General features: G+C 43.7%; 1 protein-coding gene across 1 annotated transcript in view; it reads left to right on the top strand.

The window, feature by feature from the left end:
* Positions 1–23,251, top strand: part of LOC114923049 (CUGBP Elav-like family member 2) — a 115,292-nt gene extending 92,041 nt beyond the window's left edge. Inside the window, exons 3-4 of the mRNA XM_029285447.1 lie at positions 20,968–21,050; positions 23,189–23,251. Of these exons, the coding sequence (XP_029141280.1) occupies positions 20,968–21,050; positions 23,189–23,251 (146 nt within the window). The remainder of the gene's footprint in view (positions 1–20,967; positions 21,051–23,188) is intronic.
* Positions 23,252–24,343: the final 1,092 nt, after the last annotated feature.

Here is a 24,343-nt window from a genome sequence, read left to right as displayed (position 1 = left end):
AGATGTCCACAGCCTTTGGAAATTATAATACCACATCATATATAATATATATCATATTGTACATAATCCTTTGTCTTGTGTGTAATCAGTTTTTTAAGCCTTTTGGGTGTAGTGGATTCCAGAATGCTTATTGAAGAGATCATGGAAATATGTCACTTGGTGTAAGACAGGGGTAGGCAACCTTGGCTCTTTTATGACTCGTGGACTTCAACTCCCAGAATTCCTGAGCCAGCATGGCTCAACTTGGGAACCTCTCCCTTTCCCCTCAGCATAGCTGGCTCAGGAATTCTGGGAGTTGAAGTCCATGAGTCATAAAAGAGCCAAGGTTGCCTACCCCTGGTGTAGGAGAAGGACAGGCAGAGCCTGTGGGGAGAGTCAAGTGACTAATCAGCCTGGAGTCATTACATTCCTACAAGCAACATAAGTCCTACCCCTCTTGAATTCTGGCTGAGGAATTCTGGGAGCTGAAGTCCACAAGCCGTAAAGTTGCCAAGGTTGGACTCCCCTGCTCTAGATATTCCAAATTACGTCGACGTTCATGGTGTTGGCAATCCGAATTCTTATTTCACCTCTTTGGGAGCCAGAAAATCTCAGAATCCTCAGTCCCAAACTATGAAGAGCTTTAAAAAGTGGCCTGAAAATGGACCATTAGCTGTTGAGCTGTCTGAATGCTGGTATGATTAATTTCTTACAAGCAATCAACATACTAGCTAATTCTGTCCTGTCTCCAGAGGCACTTTCCCAAGTAGTCTGATCCAGGCCTTAGTAGAGAAGGTTGAAAACCTTCACTGAAGGAGAGGCAACCACACCATGTGCTAACCCACCCTACTGATTGGCAGCTCTTACTGTGCAGAAGGTCTTCCTCATTTCTATTCTGTATCTACATCCTTGAAGTTTCATCTTGTTAGTTCTGGACTTACCCTTTGGAGCAAGGGAGAACAAATCTGAACCCCCTGTAGCCTTTCAGCCCCATTCTTTGACCCTGGTATCTTCTCGAAAGAGCTTAGCCAGCAGGTTGCACCCACAACTAGCTTGCTAAGCTCCTTAGCAAGTCGTGGGTGCTCCATCACTGGAGGCTTTCAAAAAAGAGACTGAGCAACCACTTGTCTGAAATGGTATAGGGTCTCCTGCTCGAGCAGGGGGTTGGACTAGGAGTCCTCCAAGGTCCATTCCAAATCTATTAGTCTAGGTCAGGAATTCTGGGAGTTGAAGTCCATGAGTCATAAAAGAGCCAAGGTTGCCTACCCCTGGTCTAGGTTCTGTGTTCTGAGTCTCTTTCAGCAAATGCAAACAATTATTACAGAAACTCTGATGTTGACATTCCAGTTCCAGGAACAGAGAAGAAACAAATAACTTGGGAGCCAATTTCTGGCTAATCATGTGAAGCTGTTCTTCATACAAGATTCCCCTTAAGGGACGACAAAGCCTAGGCAGACATTTGCCTGGATCAGCTGAACGCCAAGAAAGTCTAATACCCTCCAGGAATTTTAGAGGCTCTCTGTTGATGCAGCAACTGGAATTTTTTGGCAAGCTCAAAAATATGGCTGCTAGCGATCCAGCTGGTACCGTGAATTTCTCCAAAATTGAGAAGATAGATATCCCGAGCCATAATTTGACATTTTTATGCTTTGGCAGGGCTTCATTTTTTTATAGCCAAACAATACAGAACTTGGAAGACTTAAGAAAAATCAGAGTCTCTGTTGTCTCATTCTTCTTTCACGATGTGAAGTGTGATTTCTGTTCATAATGTGAACACGTGAAGAGTCTAATACCACTTTACAATGCCTTGGTAAGGCCACACTTGGAATACTGCATCCAGTTTTGGTCACCACGATGCAAAAAAGATGTTGAGACTCTAGAAAGAGTACAGAGAAGAATAACAAAGATGATCAGGGGACTGGAGGCCAAAGCATATAAGGAACGGTTGCTGGAATTGGGAATGTCTAGTTTAATGAAGAGAAGGACGAGGGGGGACATGATAGCAGTATTCCAGTATCTCAGGGGCTGCCCCAAAGAAGAGGGAGTCAAGCTATTCTCCAAAGCGCCTGAAGGCAGGACAAGAAGCAACGGATGGAAACTGACCAAGGAGAGAACCAACCTAGAACTAAGGAAATATTTCCTGACAGTGCAAACAATCAGTGGAACGATTTGCCTCCAGACGTTGTGAGTGCTCCAACACTGGAGACTTTCAAGAAGAGACTGGACAGCCATTAGTCTGAAATGCTATAGGGTCTTCGGCTTGGGCAGGGGGGTGTTAAACTAGAAGACCTTCAAGGTCCCTTCCAACTCTGTTATTCTGTCATCCTATCCTTGAAGATACCAAGACAACGTAAGCCCAAGGCATGAAAGTCACCTGTGACATTGAGACCCACGGTTATAGTCTTGGTGGCTGTTAGTTCTAATGTTTTGTTTTGTTTTCAGAATTAGGGACATCTAATTAGGAAGAGAATTAAGTACAAGTAGTTTAGTGACTTTTCAAAGCTACAATGGTGCTGACTTATGACCGTTTTTCATTATACTGGACTAATCACATCTCCTTCTTTCATAATTACTAGAGGTATAGGACAGGGGTAGGCAACCTTGGCTCTTTTATGACTCGTGGACTTCAACTCCCAGAATTCCTGAGCCAGCCATGCTGAGGGGAAAGGGAGAGGTTTCCAAGCTGAGCCATGCTGGCTCAGGAATTCTGGGAGTTGAAGTCCACGAGTCATAAAAGAGCCAAGGTTGCCTACTCCTGTGCTAAGGCCATCCACAGGTGGACAAGCAGGGCAAGTCACATCCATAATGAGAATCCTATTCATGACACATCAGTTCTGTCAAGCTAATTTTGATTTCATTGATCGCCTATCAGTTAGGCAACCTTGGCTCTTTTATGACTCGTGGACTTCAACTCCCAGCATTCCTGAGCCAGCATAGCTGGCTCAGGCATTCTGGGAGTTGAAGTCCACAAATGCTGACTCAGGAATTCTGGGAGTTGAAGTCCACGAGTCATAAAAGAGCCAAGGTTGCCTACCCCTGGTATAGGAGAATACCCCAATACTTGACCCTTCTTGGTTCTCTTTAGGATAAATCAGGGAGCAGGGAGTTGCAAGATTGTGTTACTATAACCTATTACAGGTAGTCCTTGACTTACAACAATCCATTTAGTGACCGTTCGAAATTAAAACGGCACCCCAGAAAAGTGTCTTATGACATTTGTCACACTTATAGCACATTACATTGCAGCATCCCCACGGTCACGTGATCAAAATTCAGACACTGGGCAACTTGCTCCTATTTATGACGGTTGCAGAGTCCCCAGGGGTCACGCAATCCCTCTTTTGCGACTTTCTGACAAGCAAAGCCAACGGGGGAAGCCAGATTTACTGAACAAACCGTCTTATTAACTTAACCTCTGCAGTGATAAATTTAATAACAGTGGCAAGAAAGGTCATAAAATGGGGCAGAACCCACTTAACAAATGTCTCATTTAGCAACAGAAATTTTGGGCTCAGTTACAGGACTACCTGTAATTTGGTTTTGAATTCATGGACTTACACACCTTGTTCCCCTATGATGTAGTAGTAGTAGTAGTAGTAGTAGTAGTAGTAGTAGTAGTAGTAACAACAACAGCAACAACAACAATAACATAATAATAACAAGAAGAAGAAGAAGAAGAAGAAGAAGAAGAAGAAGAAGAAGAAGAAGAAGAAGAAGAAGAAGAAGTAGTAGTAGTAGTAGTAGTAGTAGTAGTAGTAGTAGTAGTAGTAGTAGTAGTAGTAGTAGTAGTTGGAAGGGACCTTGGAGGTCATCTAGTCCAACCCCCTGCTCAGGCAGGAAACCCTACACCATTTCAGACAAATGGCTGTCCAGTCTCTTCTTAAAAACTTCCAGTGTTGGAGCATTCACTGCTTCTGGAGGCAGGTCGTTCCACTGGTTAATTGTTCTAACTGTCAGGAAGTTTCTCCTTAGTTCTAGGTTGCTTCTCTCCTTGGTTAGTTTCCACCCGTTGCTTCTTGTCCTGCCTTCAGGTGCTTTGGAGAATAGCTTGACTCCCTCTTCTTTGGGGCAGCCCCTGAGATATTGGAACACTGCTGTCATGTCCCCCCTCGTCCTTTCCTTCATTAAACTAGACATACCCAATTCCAGCAACCGTTCCTTATATGTTTTGTATGTGTGAGTGTTCGTTTAATAACAGCAACTGCAGAGGAGTTTCACCCCCACAGATGTATAAATAGACAACACTTCCTTAAAGCAATGAAAAAGCAAAAAGACCACATTGGAATGGGTTTCTTAAAAAAAAAAAAAATCCCGATAAAGCCCTGAAAAGTGCTTTGAACATCGCCCGCATTATATAAACGATCACGTGATGGCTCCTGCGATATCAGCTTGTTGTTGACATTCATAAGTGGTTTGTGACTTTCGGCAAGGCTCAATAGATATTTTGTTCCGTGACGGCAAACGCATCAGGACTAAGCTGGGACCCGCATCATGCATGAAAAGCTTATTTTCTGTTAAGACTGATGAAATCAGAAAAATAATGAGGTGCCTTCATTTGCATAAACTTGCTGGATTGGGGCTTAGGAATCCAATATCTGGAAAGCTTCTCATTATAAAGTATGGAAGAAAAGTTGAAAAAAACGAAGATTGGATGTAGATCCAACATTCATTTGTCTCATCAGTTTTTCTAAAATGAAAAATAGGGTCAGAAGCCTGAAGTAACTTTTACGAACTGTCCTAGGCCTGAATACAGAAAGAAACAAGATGCCAAATATTTCATGGGCATAGGAGAAACTGGATCATTATACCCAATAGGCACTACATTCAGCATGTATTTCTTCCAAAGAAACAAAATATGACACTGATAGGAATGTCACCTGTTTCAGAGTCTGAGAAATCATTTATTATCTATATACCAAAAGAAATCGTCCCCAAACGTAGGACGATTTCTTGGGAAATAAAGAGAGATTAAGCAGAAAATTTGGACTTGTCACTGTGAATTGTATCATCGGTAAATCAAAGACAGACCTAACCAGAAATCGCAATACGGAGTGATCTCATAATTATATTTATTCTGAGAATTTTACCCATAGCGCAGAACAAGATTTGGAGCCCGTTATAAAAAAAATTAAAGTGAGACAGTGTGGTGTAGCTACAAACTGGGAGCCGGTGAGTTTTAGTTCTGTCTTAGACATGAAGATAGTTGGGTGAATTTGGGCCAGTCACTTTCTCTAAGTGGAGAAGGAAGGAAGGAAGGAAGGAAGGAAGGAAGGAAGGAAGGAAGGAAGGAAGGAAGGAAGGAAGGAAGGAAGGAAGGAAGGAAGGAAAAATATGATTCAGTATTTAGAGTCCTTGTTTTTTTGGGCAACATTATTTTCATTAACCCTTCCTTCCTTCCTTCCTTCCTTTCTTCCATCCTTTCTTTCTTGCTTGCTTGCTTTTTTCATTTTTATGAGTAAGCCTGTGATACTGGGTAGATTTTATGGGGTAAATATGTATCTGGACTTTATATTTCTCTGTACTAAAATATTTTAACCGCTGGCATGTTTTTTTTTAAAAAAAATAGGACGCTAAATGTATCGGAACCAAAGTCTTGTCACCCAAAATGACAAATGGTTAGACTTCTCTTTGAAAGCTGTTGATTTTATTTTTATTTTATTTTTATTTTTTAAAAGAAAATTGGGGAGGGCCTTTTCAAGTTGTGGAGCACTGGGAATTATATCTGTTAAATTGGTTTTTAGGAGTAAATGAGATGTGGTGAGCATTGTGCGAATGCAATTAACAGGGACATTTTTAAAATATAAGTCGCAGCTGTAAGTGTGCAAAGAAAGAACTTGAATCTGTGGCTGCTGATGTAATGGGAAGTGAGAATAGCCTTGAGGAACAGAAGGAAGGGGCTGCGGCCCAAGTAAGAGGAATCTGAGTCCCAAACATAGATTGAGCATCTCAGTTGTGACCCCTTGAGTTCTTTTTAGGATAAAAGCAGAGAGGGGCGAGGCAGATACATTCAGAGAGTTTCAGGATTCTGTTACAGGTAATCCTCAATTTATGATCACAATTGAGCCCACAACTTGCTAAGCGAGACAGCTGTTAAGTGACTTTTTCCCATTTTATGACCTTTCTTGCCACAGTTATTAAGTGAATCACTGCAGTTGAAGGAAGGAAAGAGAATGGGAGGGAGGGAGAGAGGGAGGGAGAAAAGAAGGAAGGAAGGGAGGGAGGGAGGGAGGAAGGAAGGAAGGAAGGAAGGAAGGAGGGAGAAAGAAAGGGGAGGAAGGAAGGGGAATGGGAGGAAGGGAGAGAGGGAAGGAGAAAAGAAGGAATGGGAGGGAGGGAGAGAGGGAGGGAGGGAGAGATGGAGGGAGAAAAGAAGGAAGGAAGGAAGGGGAATGGGAGGAAGGGAGAGAGGGAAGGAGAAAAGAAGGAATGGGAGGGAGGGAGAGAGGGGAATGGGAGGAAGGAAGGAGAATAAGAGGGATTGAGAAAAGGGGAGGAAGGAAGGAAGGAAGGAAGGAAGGAAGGAAGGAAGGAAAGGAAGGAAGGAAGGAGAATGGAAGGGAAGGAGAGAAGGAGGGAGGGAGAAAAGAAGGAATGGGAGGGAGGGAGGGAGGGAGGGGAATGGGAGGAAGGAAGGAAGGAGAATGAGAGGGATNTAAGAGGGATTGAGAAAAGGGGAGGAAGGAAGGAAGGAAGGAAGGAAGGAAGGAAGGAAAGGAAGGAAGGAAGGAGAATGGAAGGGAAGGAGAGAAGGAGGGAGGGAGAAAAGAAGGAATGGGAGGGAGGGAGGGAGGGAGGGGAATGGGAGGAAGGAAGGAAGGAGAATGAGAGGGATTGAGAAAAGGGGAGGAAGGAAGGAAGGAGAATGGAAGGGAGGGAGGGAGGGAGAAAAGAAGGAATGGGAGGGAGGGGAATGGGAGGGAAGGAAGGAAGGAAGGAAGATTTAATGCTCCCATTTAAAAATTAAAACACTTAAATGACATGTTGCCATTGGCCACCTGAAGGGAAGGGATGAAGCAGCCTAGATCAAAGGCTCCTTGAGAACCTGTGTTCTGGGAAGGAGATGCAGCATCTTTTGCAATTAGATTAGAATTCTGAATGTCTTCAAAGCAATTGCTGAAAGTCTCCCATGCAACGAATTTAGTAATTTTATTGATTATGTGTCATCAAGTCATTTTCGACTCCTAGTGACCACAGAGACAGGTTTTGCCCACCAGGATCCAGCCCTAGCCTGCTCTCTCGGGTCTCCCAACGGTGCAGTCATCACCGCTGCAATTCTTTCCCTCCATCTTTCTGCCGATTGTCCTCTTTTTTCACTTTCCTCAAAGGAAAAAATACAATGTTAAGTTCCCGTCTTGGTCTTCCAATCATTTGGATTACGTTTTAGTGGTCCGAGTGTTTTGCAACAAGTACCGCTGGGTATTAAAAGTATGTTTCAAATTAACAACCTTTATTCCTGTCTCTATCTTCTTCTTTTTTTCCCCCCTTGAATTGCAATCATTTTTTTCTTTTCCTTACCTTTCGTATTTTATCCTTATATAGCAACCCTGCAGATAAGACTTGAGACTAAGACTGAGGAAAAATGCTGGATCAAAACCAGAAACCTTTGGCCACTCTTTAAAAATAAAATAAAATCCAGAAGACTAATTAAATGGTATGGCAAGACGAAAAAATCTGCATTCTCTTCTGAGCTGCTTAAGGGTAAAATTAAACCCCCAACAAATAAATAAAAATCTTTTCCTGATGAGATCTCCAGAATGCGGAGCCTTTCCCAATCCATCTGGGTAAATTTATCAAATATTCATTAATGTATTACAAATGTTACTTAAACCATTAAAAGCTTCTAATAACCTTTTCAAAAGAATTACAGAAAGCAATCAATCACATGTGTTTGCCTGCTTGCAATTGCTCATATCCTGACATTCAGACCAAGGCAAAGTCCCAAAGCAGTTTACAAGCAATGTGGAGATTTATAAGAACCCAATAATTATTTTATAAATGTAGGAACCTCGGACATTTAGGATTCAAGTCATGTGACAATTGGTAGAAAAGACATAAAGGGGAGGAAACCATTTGTGTGGATGGGCTTCTGTAAGGCGCTCTTCATAATTTCTTAATACATTTGTCAATATATTAACATAATAATACATGAGTCAATTAATTGTGTGCCATGAATAAATTGTTTAATTAATAGAAGAGGAAACATGAAATTCACTGTTACAAGTTTAGTTATGTATGCAACAGAAGATAATCAGCAGCCCTTAATAGATTCTGATGATGGTGGTGATGATGTTCTAGACCAGGGGTCTTCAAACTTAACCCTCTTATGACTTGTGGACTTCAACTTCCAGAATTCCTTAGCCAGCATGTCTGGTTGAGGAATTCTGGGAGTTGAAGTCCACAAGTCATAAAAGGGCCAAGTTTGAAGACCCCTGTCTTAAATCTAACAAACAAAATGGAGGCTGACTAAGGAATTCTGGGAACTGAAGTCCACAAGTCATAAAAGGGCCAAGTTTGAAGAGCCCTGTCTTAAATCTAACAAACAAAATGGAGGCTGGCTGAGGAATTCTGGGAACTGAAGTCCACAAGTCATAAAAGGGCCAAGTTTGAAGAGCCCTGTCTTAAATCTAACAAACAAAATGGAGGCTGGCTGAGGAATTCTGGGAGTTGAAGTCCACAAGTCATAAAAGGGCCAAGTTTGAAGACCCCTATTATAGACATTAGCTTCTGGTAACATTGTTCTCCCCCTTGTTATATTTTATTATATTTTCATGGAATTGTTATCAAATATACAAAAGGCACAGCCCAGATGGGAGAATTGTGGATTCGCATTAGATTCAGTTTGAAAAACTGTATCAGAAAGGTTCAACCAGAAAGATCAAGAATCATATACCTAATGGTTGGGCCCATCCTCTGCATTAAGCTAGGGTTCTTTTAATTGTAGTTTGTTGAACAACTGTAGTAAGCTGGTTTAGCAAAATAATAAGCTTGGAAGGGACCTTGGAAGTCTTCTAATCCAATTCGCTGCTCAAGCAGGAGATCCTATACCATTTGAGACAAGTGGCTGTCTAGTCTCTTAACAGAATAACAGAGTTGAGAGGGAGCTTGGAGATCTTCTAATCCAGCCCTCAAGCAGGAAGACCCTATACCATTTGAGACAAATGACTGTCCAATCTCTTCTTCAAAGTCTCCAGGCAACTTCTGGAGGCAAGTTGTTTCACTGATTAATTGTTCCAATTGTCAGGAAATTTCTCCTTAGCTCTAGGTTGCTTCTCTCCTTGATCAGTTTCCATCCAGTTACTTCCTGTTCTGCCTTCAGGTGTTTTGGAGAATAGGCTGACCCCCCTCTTCTTTGTGGCAGCCCCTTAAATATTGGAAGTCTGCTATCATGTCTCCCCTAGTCCTTCTTTTCATTAAACTAGACATACCCAATTCCTGCAACTGTTCTTCATGTTTTAACCTCCAGTCATTTTTTGTGGCCCTTCTTTGCACTGTTTCCAGAGTCTCAACATCTTTTTTATATCGTGGCGGCCAAAACTGGATGCAATCTTCCAACTGTGGCCTTATCAAGAGATTATAAAGTAGTATTAGCACTTCACGTGATCTTGATTCTATCCCTCTGTTAATGCAGCCTAGGACTATATTGCGGTTTGCAAATCCCCAGGGCTGAATTCATGCAACATCTTGCAGATCCCCTAATTGTAGAAATAATTTTTGTAAATAGTTTTATGAATGGCGTTTATTAGCTTTCATAGTTTGGTTTCAGGAGCATTATCTCCGTTTCACGATGTTTGTCCCAGCAAGAATCCTGAGAATTGGCGGTAGGCAAATCTATGTACAGAAAACTAACTGCCTTCTCACAGAATCAAAGAAGCTGCACTATAGTTTAGCAGGATGTAGAAATTCAGAATATAATAATAATAATAATAATAATAATAATAATAATAATAATAATAATAATAATAATAATAATAATAATAATAATAATAATATAATACAAAGACATAGAAATAGAAAGACTGTGGCAAAGGCAAGCACGGGTAGTACCAATAGTAATAGGCGCCTTGGGTGCAATCCCAAAACAACTGGAGCACCACTTGAACACCATCATCGGCATTGACAAATTTGCCATTAGTCAATTGCAAAAGGCGGCCTTAGTAGGAACTGCTTCCATCCTGTGACGAGATCTGTAATACCATCAAACATCCACATCTGCCTATCCCAGGTCCTTGGTAAGGACTCGATAGGTAGACAAAAATGCCAAATCCAGTCTGAACATCTGGCTGACTGTGCAATGATCAATAATAATAAAGTTGGAAGGGACCTTGGAGGTCATCAAGTCCAACCCACTGCTCAGGCAGGAAACCCTACACCATTTCGGACAGATGGCTGTCCAGTCTCTTCTTAAAAATTTCCAGTGTTGGAGCATCCACCGCTTCTGGAGGCAGGTTGTTCCACTGGTTAATTTTTCTGACTGTCAGGAAGTTTCTTCTTAGTTCCAGGTTGCTTCTCTCTTTGGTTAATTTCCATCCATTGCTTCTTGTCCTGCCTTCAGGCGCTTTGGAGAATAGCTTGACTCCCTCTTCTTTGGGGCATAGAGAAGATCCTGAAGAGAAGATCCTGAAGTTCACAGAGCCTGTTTTTAATAACAGCAATATCGCTTATTCTTACCTTAAGGTTAATTTCTGAGTTTCTTTGGTTCTGTTGGCGTTTTTTGATTTGGCAGCCTACTCATAAATCATTGGCAGATATAAAGAATGCTCAAACTTCAATCTAGCTGGAAAATCTCAGACCTCTGCCCAAACATTTTTTTTCTTTCTTCATCCCAAATTTTCCCAAGCTGATGCCCTGTATGGTGTTGAAATGGAAACCCCTGTAATCTAGCTGCTAATTCTGAAGAGTACAGAGTTAAACCTTTGGAGGCGAGCAACGGTTCCCTTGCTTCAAACAGAAGCTCACCCCAAACACACTTTGTGAGATGGTAAACCCCGTTGGGCGGCTGCGGACTTGAGTTCCCTGCAGAAGGAGCCTCAAATCCTGGCCAGGTGATTGCAAGCTTTCCAGACAGTTTAATCTTGGCATTTATGGAGGTGCCAAGCGATGACGAGAAGGCGAACAAGCCAACGCTGAGGTGGCTTCTTTTGAGCAACCGAGTAAGCTACGAATGTTTGGCTCTTTGCCCGAGCTTGTTCCTAGCAACCGTTTGAGCGTGGGGGAAGAGTTCCCTCTCCATGGATCCACGGTGCCTTTTGAAAAAGGCCGAAGCCCCACCAGGGATGGGGGTTGGGAAGATGAAGCAAGGAGAAAAAAAGAGCCAATTCTTCACTGGCCTCTGAATGGCCTCTCTGTTCCTCCAACTTCATAGGGGTCTCCTCCGTCTGTGATAAATGTCAGCCAGGCAGAAGGGACTTGAATTTGCCTTTTGTTGACGGCCTGTAACAAGCCAGACTCCTTTGCCGTACAAGCCGATCTGCTATAAACCTCCCATTCATTGCTCGTTTGTCTTCAGCCGTGCAGGAACCCGTTGAAAGCCCCAATTGTCCTGTAGAAGAAAAGAAATGTATATTAAAATTCTTGAGGCCTTCCCCGATCCTCCGTACGAGCTGTTTAGGCCTCTGAAGCTGTTGAATCTGTGCCGCCTTTCAGTAAACGGAGAAGCAGGTCTTAGCAAGGTCACCATGGAGGCTTTCTACTCCCATCACTAGCCTTTTACTCAAAATTTACATGATAATGCATCAAAGGGTTTTGCAATGCGAAACTGAGGAACGTTCATATTTGGCTGTTCCCAGCGCTGTCAAGATTTGGGAGTGCAGGACATTTAATCTAGGTCAGGGGTAGGCAACCTCGGCTCTTTTATGACTGGTGGACTTCAACTCCCAGAATTCCTGAGTCAGCATGGCTCAGCATGGAAACCTCTCCCTTTTCCCCTCAGCATAGCTGGCTCAGGAATTCTGGGAGTTGAAGTCCACGAGTCATAAAAGAGCCAAGGTTGCCTACCCCTGGTGTAGGAGAAGGACAGGCAGAGCCTGTGGGGAGAGTCAAGCGACTAATCAGCCTGGAGTCATTACATTCCCACAAGCAACATAAGTCCTGCCCCTCTTGAATTCTGGCTGAGGAATTCTGGGAGCTGAAGTCCACAAGTCGTAAAGTTGCCAAGGTGGGACTCCCCTGCTCTAGATATTCCAATTTACGTCGTCGTTCATGATGTTGGGAGTTGAAGTCCATGAGTCACAAAAGAGCCGAGGTTGCCTACCCCTGATCTAGGTCAATCAATCAGAATAGAGCTGGAAGGGACCTTGGAGATCTTCTAGTCTAACCCTCAGCTCAAGCAGGAGACCTTATACCATTTCAGATAGATGGCTGCCCAGTCTTTTCTTAAAAATATCCAGTGATGAAGCACCCACGACTTCTGGAGGCAAGCGATTCCACTGGTTAATTGTCCTCACTGTTAGGAATTTTCCCCTTAATTCCAGGTTGCTTCTCTCTTTGATCAGTTTCCATCCATTGTTTGTTTGTTTTTCTTGCCTTCTGGTGTTTTGGAAAATAAATTGACAGCCTCTCAAATACTGGAATGCTGCTATCGTGTCACCCCTATTTCTTCTTTTCTTTAAAGTAGACGATCCCAATTCCTGCAACCGTTCTTCATATGTTTTAGTCTCGAGGCCTTTAATCATCTTAGTTGCCCTTCTCTGTACTTTTTCCAAAGTCTCAACATCTTTTTTGTAATGTGGTGACCAAACCTGGATGCAGCATTCCAGGTATGTCCTTTCTAAGGATTTTAAAATGGGACTAATACTTCATGTGATTTTGATTCTATGTGTCTGTTTATACAACTAAGGATTGTATTAGCTGTTTTGGCTGCTGCGGCACCCAGATAGCTTTGATGCCTAAGGCGGGACTAGAGCTCTCAGTCTCCTGGTGATTGGCCCAAGGTCACCCAGACAGCTTTGATGCCTGAGGCGGGACTAGAGCTCTCAGTCTCCTGGTGATTGGCCCAAGGTCACCCAGACAGCTTTGATGCCTAAGGCGGGACTAGAACTCTCAGTCTCCTGGTGACCTAGACAGCTTTGATGCCTAAGGCGGGACTAGAACTCTCAGTCTCCTGGTGATTGGCCCAAGGTCACCCAGACAGCTTTGATGCCTGAGGGGGGATTAGAACTCTCAGTCTCCTGGTGATTGGCCCAAGGTCACCCAGACAGCTTTGATGCCTGAGGCGGGACTAGAACTCAGTCTCCTGGTGATTGGCCCAAGGTCACCCAGACAGCTTTGATGCCTAAGGCGGGACTAGAACTCTCAGTCTCCTGGTGATTGGCCCAAGGTCACCCAGACAGCTTTGATGCCTAAGGCGGGACTAGAACTCTCAGTCTCCTGGTGATTGGCCCAAGGTCACCCAGACAGCTTTGATGCCTAAGGCAGGACTAGAACTCTCAGTCTCCTGGTGATTGGCCCAAAGTCACTCAGCCGGCTTTCATACCTAAGGCAGGACTAGAACTCACAGTCTCCCACTTTCTAGCCTGTTGCCTTAACCATTAGACCAAACTGATTCTGACTGTTGTTGTTGGCCAAGCCACTTCTGTTCAGGAGTATTAATACTGTCGTTTCTCTGAATTGGGTGGGCTGAAATTCAAACACTTTAGCCCCGTAATCAAATGGTTGGTCTTTAAGGTGTTCCAAGAAGCTGTTGTTTTTAATGTCCTTGTAAATCCATTGCAGACTGTTTCCTGCCTGTGAAGCTGCAAGGAACATATTTCTTTGTTTCTAAAACAAGCCAGCAAGTTTATAAGCCTGTCTTTGTCCCTCTAATGGAGCTTTATTGCCACAATCCGTGAAATATGCCGCAGGACATGTCCTTAGCAGCTGCTTCCGCCCCAAAGGGCAAGACGTATTTCATTTATTTCATGAGTTCATGTATTTATTTTAGAAAACTTTCACGGCCACCCATCTTATACACACCATAAATCTGGAGGGCTCTGCAACACTAAAATGTGTAATAAAAGTTTTAAAAATCAACATCCCAAAAGATTCTCACCAAATCTTCCTTAACCAGAGGTGCTCTTTCCAAATCCAGGCAGCTGGACTTTCTGGGTATTTTCTTGAAAACGTTTCGCTTCTCATCCAAGAAGCTTCTTCAGTTCACGGATTCTTGAGTGAAAAGCAAAACATTTTCAAGGGGGAAAAAATCCAGAAAGTCCAGTCGCCTTTTGGAAAAACACCCGTGGGACAACCGTGATCTGGATGATGGAGAATCTCCCTAGACATTCTTCCCTAACCAGATAAATGAAAATGAAAATGGGATTTAGTTACGGAAATCTTGACAATTGGATTAGATGGACTTTAGCACCAAATTGATCTCTTGAGTTCATTAGGATAAACACTCCTTGATATCCACTTACCTTCTTATCTGTTGTAATTCACAACTGGAGGCAGTCAATCAGTTTCCTCTCCTGGCATGATCTTGATATCATTGCCAAAATCATCCAAGATCTTAAAGGAGAGTGTCCAACTTCAGCACTCTCGTGCTCAAAAAAGGAGAATATTTGTAGCTAAAGGTTGAAATAAGAGACCCTGGGTGTTCTCTGAACTTGGTGGTTTTCTTACAGATGTCTCAAGTAGATAATATCATCAGGGCTAGTGGCTGTTTTCTTGCAGACGTTTCATGACCCAACTAGGTAACATCATCAGTGCTAGTGTTTGCTTTCTTGCAGACATTTCATAACCCAACTAGATAACGCTGCTAACATCGGAATGTTTTTGCATTGACAACAGATGGAAATGTAGCCATCTTTTACCTTTTGCTTTTAGAGTTAGATGATGCTGGGAGGGGGGAATGTGAATGAGAGTCTAGCTAGATATAACAACACTAAACCTAGGGTGAGAATCAAAGTTATTATAACCAGAGCTGATAAGGAATTGGCCTGGCTGGAGAGCTGGAAAGAAAGACCATGCTTCAAACTAATTGGAGAATGTGATTTATGAATGTTAATTGGAGGAGGGAATTGTGCTTTGATACAAGGAATTGTGCTTTGAGAAGGACAGGGGGGACATGATAGCAGTGTTCCAATATCTCAGGGGCTGCCACAAAGAAGAGGGAATCAAGCTATTTTCCAAGGCGCCTGAAGGCAGGACAAGAAGCAACGGATGGAAACTAATCAAGGAGAGAAGCAACCTGGAACTAAGGAGAAACTTCCTGACAGTTAGAACAATTAACCAGTGGAACAACCTGCCTCCAGAAGCGGTGAATGCTCCAACACTGGAAGTTTTTAAGAAGAGACTGGACATCCATTTGTCTGAAATGGTATAGGGTTTCCTGCCTGAGCAGGGGGTTGGACTAGATGACCTCCAAGGTCCCTTCCAACTTTATTATTATTATTATTATTATTATTATTATTATTATTATTATTATTATTATTATTACTACTACTACTACTACTACTACTACTACTACTACTACTACTACTACTACTATGTGCTCAGGGGAGCGGAATTCAGTTTTTGGCTTCGATTATGCAGTGCCGATGTTATGCTACTCAAAATAAAGATTCTTTGAAGAGTTTCTTCTGTTGGAACCATGACAAGTAGGTAAAATCATCAGTGCTAGTGTTTGCTTTCTTGCAGACATTTCATAACCCAACTAGGTAACATCATCAGTGCTAGCGGTTATTTTCTTGCAGACGTTTCATGACCCAAAGTAGGTAGCACTGATGACGCTAACCTAATCAGTATGAAAACAACCAAGCTCAGAGAGCACCAGGGATCCCTCATTCCCATTCTTACCTGGAATCTTGCAGATTTCAGTGACCTTATAACAGTGATGGCGAACCTTTTAGAGACTGAGTGCCCAAAGTGCAACCCAAAACCCACTTATGCATCGTCGAGTGCCAGGTGGGTGTGGTCCATTGGCTGTGTGTTGCCAATTGGGTGGGTGTGGCCAATTGGGTGGGCGTGGCTGCGGTGGTAATGGCAGACTGGGTGGGACTAAAAAGTTCAATCAATCAATTCCAACTTTGCAAGATCTTTTTTTTTCCCCACGAGAAGTTGAAATTGACTGATTGAACCTTTTTTTTGTTTTTGCACATGGCGGTGGAGGCCTAAAACGAAAAGGTTTTATAAAACCCAGCTGAAGGCCTAGGACTGGGGTGTGCCCACAGAGAAGGCTCTGAGTGCCGCCTCTGGCACCCGTGCCATAGGTTCGCCACCACTGCCTTATAACAACGTGTGAAATTTAGGGAGGAGGATGTCCATAGTATCTCTTGGGGGTTTCATTGTTTACTCCTGCACCGTGCATGAAGAGCTTCAATGATGCAAGTAGAAAACGCACACAAAGCACGTACAAATAAATATATATGTGCACACAGAGACAAGCCCAGAAGTTCGCAACTTCGGTCCTTCAGCATCACCAAGAACAATCTGACGATCTGGGTGTTGTTTTTTTTCTTCTTCTCACTTTTTCGAGTGTTGCTTTGTCCCCAACCAGTCGTTCAACCGCTTTTCCTGGAATTCCACATCCATTTCTTCTCAAGTGCCAAACCGTGGCTCCAGCATCATAACCTTGCTTGCATAATTAAAGTTGTTCCTTTCTGGGATTCACTGAACCGCGCAGTCATTCATATTTATTGCCAACGGGCCCCGGAAGCCTGGGGAGATTTGGCCCAATTAGCAGCCTCGCGTCCTCTGGTTTTGCACACATTATTCCTCTTTCAGATGAAATGGTTCAGCCTGGAAGCTGCAAATGAAAAAAAAGAGGAGAAGGAAGGAGGGGACTATGAAGTAGAGGTTCAGTTGCATTGCTCTTACTTCCACAGATGATCCATGCTATGTCTTTGGGCAAAGGACAGAATAACAAAGTTGGAAGGGACCTTGGAGGTCTTCTAGTCCAACCCCCTGCTCACGCAGGACACCCTATACCAGTGATGGCGAACCTTTTAGAGACTGAGTGTCCAAACTGCAACCCAAAACCCAGTTATGCATCGTCGAGTGCCGGCTGGGTGTGGCCCATTGGCTGGGTGTGGCCCATTGGCTGGGTGTGGCCCATTGGCTGGGTGTGGCCCATTGGCTGGGCGTGGCCCATTGGCTGGGCGTGGCCCATTGGCTGGGAGTGGCTGCGGTGGTAACGGCAGACTGGGTGGGACTAAAAAGTTCAATCAATTCCAACTTTTCAAGATCTTTTTTTTTCCCGCAAGAAGTTGAAATTGACTGATTGAACCTTTTTTTTTTTTTTTTTTGCACACGGCGGCAGAGGCCTAAAGCGAAAAGGTTTTATAAAACCCAGCTGAAGGCCTAGGACTGGGATGACGGTGCGTGTGCCCACAGAGAGGACTCTGAGTGCCGCCTCTGGCACCCATGCCATAGCTATACCATTTCAGACAAATGGTTGCCCATTCTCTTTTTAAAAACCTCCAGTGATGGAGCACCCACAACTTATGAAGGCAGATTGTTCTACTGGTTAATTGTTTGAACTGTCAGGAAATGTTTCCTTAGTTCCAAGTTGCTTCTCTCCTTTATCAGTTTCCATCCGTTGCTTCTTGTCCTGCCTTCAGGTGCTTTGGAGAACAGCTTGACTCCCTCTTCTTTGGGGCAGCCCCTGAGATATTGGAACACTGCTGTCACGTCACCCCTCGTCCTTCTCTTCAATCAATGACACATTATCCAATTCCTGTAACCATTTTTCATATATTTTAGCCACCAGTCTTCTAGACCAGGGGTTTTAAACTGCCAGCCCGCGGGCCGGTTGCATCATATGGAGGCCGCGCCCACCCCAGCTCCAGGCAATGCAAAAAAAGACGCAATATGTCACAACACGTCACGTGATGCGGCGAGTTTGACACCCGTGCTGTAGACAGTCCCTTGGGCAAAATAATGCTGTTTGTTTTCTCCATATTGAAAAGCCAGTGAGATTAGAAATGAATCTTATTTAACACTGGCAGTAGACGATCCCCCTCCATTGCACTGAAGGAGTAGCAGGTTGACACAAAACCTCCATTCAACATGTTGTCATCTTATACAAACCTTCAGGAAGAACTAACTAATGGAGAAATGAGGTTTTTCTCAATGATTGGACCAGTTCATGATGAGAGCTAGTTTGGGTGTTGCTATTTCTTCTACATATAATCAAGGCCATGGTTTTCCCAGTTGCAATGTATGGCTGTGAAAGTTGGACCATAAGAAAGGCTGAGTGCCAAAGAATTGAGGCCTTTGAACTATGGTGCTGGAGAAGACTCCTGCGAGTCCCCTGGGACTGCAAGGCGATCAAACCTGGAGGAGATCAACCCTGACTGCTCTTTAAAAGGCCAGTTCCTGAAGTTGAAACTTAGATACTTTGGCCACCTAATGAGAAGGAAGGACTCCCTGGAGAAGAGCCTAATGCTGGGAAAGATGGAGGGCAATAGAAGAAGGGGACGACAGAGAATGAGGTGGCTGAATGGAATCACTGAAGCAGCAGGCGTGGGCTTCAATGGACTCCAGAAGATGGTAGAGGACAGGAAGGCCTGGAGGAACGTTGTCTATGGGGCCGCGATGGGTCAGACATGACTTCGCAACTAACAACAACAAATTTCTTCCATACCCTTCTCTTCTTTCGCTTTAGTTGGGATATATATCTCATCTTCTTGAAAATCCGATGGTATCTGACCTTTGAAGTAATTAAGGGATCTTGAGCTATAAACAATCCAAATTCCAATGGTTAGTTCCCATTAATCATCCATATTGAGCTGTAAACAAATGACTCCAGCCTGCAAAGGAAGTGGCTGTATGTTTGCCAATATGGAGCTTATTTGTAGTATTAGCGGGTTCCTGTGGGGCATGCCCAGAGGCAAAAGGATTTCTGGATGATGCTACCTCTAAAATTTTCCAAACTCTGCATCCAACAAAAATCTTTATTAGTCAACAGGATCAGGTTGCCTCTAGTAAGATTACTACATTCATCTGGAGAGCACCGAAGCGTTTCCAAGTTGAAAGGATTGAATGGTGACTTCACCCTTGCCTGGGGAATGCCCAGTTGGGGGCTCCTTTCATGTCCCCGTTAAGTTTCCCACCGAAATGGTATCGATCTATCTATTCATGGTGGCTTTTGAACTGCTGGTCAGCAGGAGATGGAACGTGTGATGGGAGCTCTCCCCATCCCACTGCAGCAACTGGGTCTCAAACATGAACCTGTGGATCATCAGCCCAGCCTCCTAACTTCCTGAGCCGCTGCCTTCCTTGGAGGCAGGTTGTTCCCCTGGTTAATTGTTCTAACTATCAGGAAGTTTCTCCTTAGTTCTAGGTTGCTTCTCTCCTTGGTTAGTTTCCATCCGTTGCTTCTTGTCCTGGCTTCAGGCACTTTGGAGAATAGCTTGACTCCCTCTTCTTTGTGGCAGCCCCTGAGATATTGGAAGACTGCTATCATGTCCCCCCTCGTCCTTCTCTTCGTTAAACTAGACATACCCAATTCCTGCAACTGTTCCATATATATTTTAGCCTCCAGTCCCCTAATCATCTTTGTTGCTCTTCTCTGTCCTCTTTCTAGAATCTCAACATATTTTTTACATCGTGGTGACCAAAACTTGGAAAGATATGTTCTTATGGTCCTCCCTCATGCTCTCACATTTTTAAAACCAGAGGCTGTTCTATTCCCAAGGTCTGTTTCCAAAACAGCAGATCCTCATAAAAATCCACTTCCGTTCTTCTTTCCAGCTGGTGCACACGGGGAAGGCTCAAAATGACAGCTGCTAAATGATTAGTCTGAACATTACAGTGGTTCAGATCATTTTTTTTTCTTAAATCTCAGAAACCTGATGGACTGAAACCTGACATGGTTAAATAAAGAGTCTCTGGAACGGTTACTTCACAGATTGACGAAGATTCGGGAGACAGATAGCTTTGTGCAACTCGAAGACTAAGCAAGAGACAGGATGGGAAAATGATAAAATGAGTCCAGCTCCATCACAACCTATGATGGTCATAACCTGAAATCACATTCATGAGCGTACACAAGCGGCAGAATTTGTGTTGTGACAGGCTAGGCTCATTTCATCGTTTTGACAAAACTGTCGGGTTTTGCAGATTTCTCTGCCTGCAACCATCGTTATTACTGAAAAGATGCACGGGCTTGCCAGTTGACAGAACAGATGCTAAATAAATAAATAAAGTAAAAGGAGTTCATTTGTTACGTGTATTTTATGCCACACCAGCTTAGACTAATCCAAATGGCTTCCAGGCACAATCAAACATACAACATACTGTTACAAAATAGGTAACAGTCGAATCTATAAAGTTGTAAACGTTCCAATTAATTCCATCAAATCATAATACATGGTAATAGCACTGTACATCTCCTACATATCTAATTATTGCCTCTCTAATTCCCCCCAACACTTAGTTGAATAACAACTTTCTAAATATTAATTGTGAGGATGCAAGTCTAATTTGTGTCGCAGAGAGACTGGCCAAGCCAGAGGGAGGAGTCAAATGGGGAATTAGTTTGGAATCTCTACATGGGCATAAAAGGGCAAAGTCTGCGCCCCTTAGCAGTCTACAGATATGCAGTCTGAAGCCATATAAGTTATTACCAGCTCCTTGAATTAAGAAACAAACCAGCAACAGCAGCTTTGCAATGCAGATGTTGTACGCAAGTGTTGCTTGTATTTATATTTAGAGATTTTAGATCAGGGGTCCCCAACCCCCTGTCTATGGACCAGTACCGGTCCGCGGCATGCCAGCAACCGGTCTGTACAAAACAAGTGAAGCCCCATTTGCAAGATGCAGGCAGCACACAAAACCATGCACTCTCCGATCCGTGGAAAAACCTTTCACCACGGAACCGGTCTCTGGTGCCCAAAAGGTTGGGGACCTCTGTTTTAGATAGTCTTCAAAGGTAGCCCCACATGCTACCTTTCCTCCTCCTCCTCCTCCTCCTCCTCCTCCTCCTCCTCCTCCTCCTCCTCCTCCCTACTCTCCTTTTCATTCTTTTTGTACCTGGTCATTTCTGAAATCTTTTTCAATTTCTCTCCACAGGTTGTTGTTTCATAACGTTTTATACCAGAAAAGCAGCCCTAGAAGCTCAGAATGCGCTGCACAATATTAAAACTTTACCTGGGGTGAGTACACTTATTTTGTTTCATGGGGATGGAGGAAAGGAGGGGAGCCAGGGTGGGGCAGAGAGAGGAGAGGAAAGGAATAGTAGCTTTTGCGGAAAATGCTGCGCATTAGCTCTACGTGTCCCAAATGGCTTTTGTCTTTGAGCAGAGGTTAATGACCTCGTGGCTGAGTGTAAGTGATCTCTGCCATCTGGCACCCAATGGTGATCTTTTGAGGTTGCATTTCCAGATGTCAACCAGAGCAATAGTTCATTGTAAGTGTGTTGTTGTTTTTTAAGTGCATTCCCAATCCCTAACAAATTGAGAATGATTCTGCAATTTCTTAAACCGTTACCCGTGCTTGACCGGCCTGCATGGGACCAGTGCAAGGGATGCTGGGAATTATAGTTGAACAACTGTTGGAAGCCTACAAGGTCCCTTCACCAGTGTCAAAGGAGGAAAAGAAGGGGAAGTGTGTGAAAAAAAAACCCTGAATGGATCAGGATCAGAAAAACAAACCAGGGGGTGGGGGGCTGATTTTATTGTGAAATAAATCTTCTTAGAGGTCTAATTCCTAAAAGGAGTCAGGAGAAGCATCTTTTCTTTTTTTAAAATATATTTTATTAGATTTTTTTTATTAGATTTTATATGCGTAGGGAAAAGGTAGGATCAGTGCGGGTACAGGAAAATCGGGATAAAAGGGACAGGGTGTGGATAAATACAGTAATACGTAATTCAGTGAACAAGCTGTCGTCCGGGTCTTCATAATAAGTATTATTGTTTATATAATACTAGACAGTTATAAGAATAAATCAGTATAGTTACAACTGACATTTGCTAAAACACGAATATTCCTTTAGATAATTAACATAGTTGGTAGCATAACAACTATTTCCAATCATCAACCTTACTAATATAATAAAACTCTAAAATTTCTTCTTATTCTAACGTGTTTCAACCCACTGATAAAATTTTCCCCAAATTTTATAAAAGATTGAGTCTTCTTTCTCCTTCATCTCTAACGTTAATCTGTCCATTTCTGCACAATCTTAAAATTTTCAAAATTATAATCTGGTTTGATGGTAGATTTTCATTTTTCCAAAATTGGGCAAATACTATTCTTGCAGCTGTTAATACATGTAATATTAAATATTAAAGCATTTTTTCTTGACTAGCACACCCACCCTAGCATGCACTGAGTAGTATGTGGCTGGGGAATTCTGGGAGTTGAAGTCCAGAAGTCTTAAAGTCGCTAAGTTTGGAGACCCCATTCCCTACACCAGTGGTGGCAAACCTATGGCACGCGTGCCAGAGGCGGCACTCAGAGCCCTCTCTGTGGGCACACTGGCCATGCCCTGGAGATGGCAACTGTCCCTCTTCAACCAGCCGCCTACTAACTCACCGAGATCCCACATGGCCGGATGCATCCCAGCACCCATGCGCTCGCTGGCCTCTGTGTGCAGAGGTCGATGGTGTCAGGCAGCAGTCGCCCCTGCCCCACCTTGCCCTGTGACAATGGCCCTGCCTCGCCTTGCCTCGCCTCACCCCGCAGGACGAGCCTCCTGCCCACCGCCCCATCTGGCTGAGACCCCCTGGATCTCCCCCAACCCTGCCCAGACCCCACAGGTGTCCCTCCCCACGAGCAACATTGAGGTGATCACGCCCACCTTGGCCATTCCCACCCAATCTGCCATGACCACCACAGCCACGCCCACCCAGTGGGCCATGCCCACCTGGCACCCGGCGATAAATAAGTGGGTTTTGGGTTGCAGTTTGGGCACTCGGTCTCTAAAAGGTTCGCCATCACTGCCCTATACCTTACCTCTTTGGGAAACGCATGCAACACTGCAAAGAAAAGGGACTTGAATTATAATGTTGCAGTGGTTCGCGTACCCCCTTGTCCCGTCCTATGTGCACCCCTGTTGCCCACCCATGGGCTTCGCAGTGATTGGCTGAAAACAAAAGCAGATTTTTGGTTTACCCTCGCCGACATCTTTGCAGGCTGTGAAAAAGCACCTGAGACCAATAAGGCATGTTTATCTACACATCAGTTGATGGACGATGTAGAGTTATATGACAAATGAGTAAATTTCTTTACATCTCTGAAATGTCTCTGGGAAGCTCCTGGAAAATGAATGTTATCTTTTCACCAAACCAAGAAAAGCACGAAATATTTCTCCCTGAAATTCTCCACTCGGCATGAATGTTTCCGGGTGGAATAAGTATTTTCTGCAGTCCCAGCTCCCTATTTTGTTCAGCTAATTCCTAGATCAGAGGTCCCCAACCCCCCAGTCCGTAGACCGGTACCGGGCCGCAGCATGCCAGCAACCGGTCCACACAAACAAGCAAAGCCCCATCCGCGAGATGCAGGCAGCACACAAAACCACGCACTTTCCAGTCCTTTCTCCACGGAACCGGTCCTTGGTGCCCAAAAGGTTGGGGACCTCTACCCTAGATCACAACTTCTTTGTGGCGTAATAGTTGGAAATTCTGATTTTTAACCCTGAGGAAGTCAGTAGGAATTCTCAATGAGACCAGGAATCCATTATGATCTTCTTTTAAGGGCAAAGAGGATGGAAATGTAATGTATAAATTCCAATAGAATTACTTTTCAGCCATTGGTGTGCTGGAAAATGCCATTAGCAGTCATCTTTCTTTTTTTTACTCTTTTCAAGCAAAAGAATGTGGGCTTTTGAGCACACAGGCCAAGTACAATTTAGATCAGTGTTTCTCAACCTTGACAATTTTAAGGCATGTGGACTTCAACTCCCAGAATTCCACAGCCAGCAATGCTGGCTATGGAATTCTGGGAGTTGAAGTCCACATGCCTTAAAATTGTCAAGGTTGAGAAACACTGATTTAGATGCAATTAATGATTCGCAGCAGTATCAGATTGAACAATGGAGGTAGCCGGAAATATAGGAACTGCAGAAAATATGGGGAGGGGGGGAAATGACAGTGATGCTGCTAAGGCAGGGGTAGGCAACCTTGGCTCTTTTATGACTCGTGGACTTCAACTCCCAGAATTCCTGAGCCCAGCCATGCTGAGGGGAAAGGGAGAGGTTTCCATGCTTAGCCATGCTGGCTCAGGAATTCTGGGAGTTGAAGTCCACGAGTCATAAAAGAGCCAAGGTTGCCTACTCCTGTGCTAAGGCCATCCACAGGTGGACAAGCAGGGCAAGTCACATCCATAATGAGAATCCTGTTCATGACACATCAGTTCTGTCAAGCTAATTTTGATTTCATTGATCGCCTATCAGTTACAAATATCACTCTTGTAGTTAGGGCTGGAAACCAAGAAACTATGAGTTCTA

The sequence above is a fragment of the Protobothrops mucrosquamatus genome, unplaced genomic scaffold (assembly GCF_001527695.2).
Source record: "Protobothrops mucrosquamatus isolate PMUCROS unplaced genomic scaffold, P.Mucros_1.0 scaffold1719, whole genome shotgun sequence".
Classification (NCBI taxonomy): Eukaryota; Metazoa; Chordata; class Lepidosauria; order Squamata; family Viperidae; genus Protobothrops; species Protobothrops mucrosquamatus.
The sequence above is the reverse complement of the archived record's forward strand: the minus strand, read 5'-3'. Positions and strand labels throughout refer to the sequence as shown.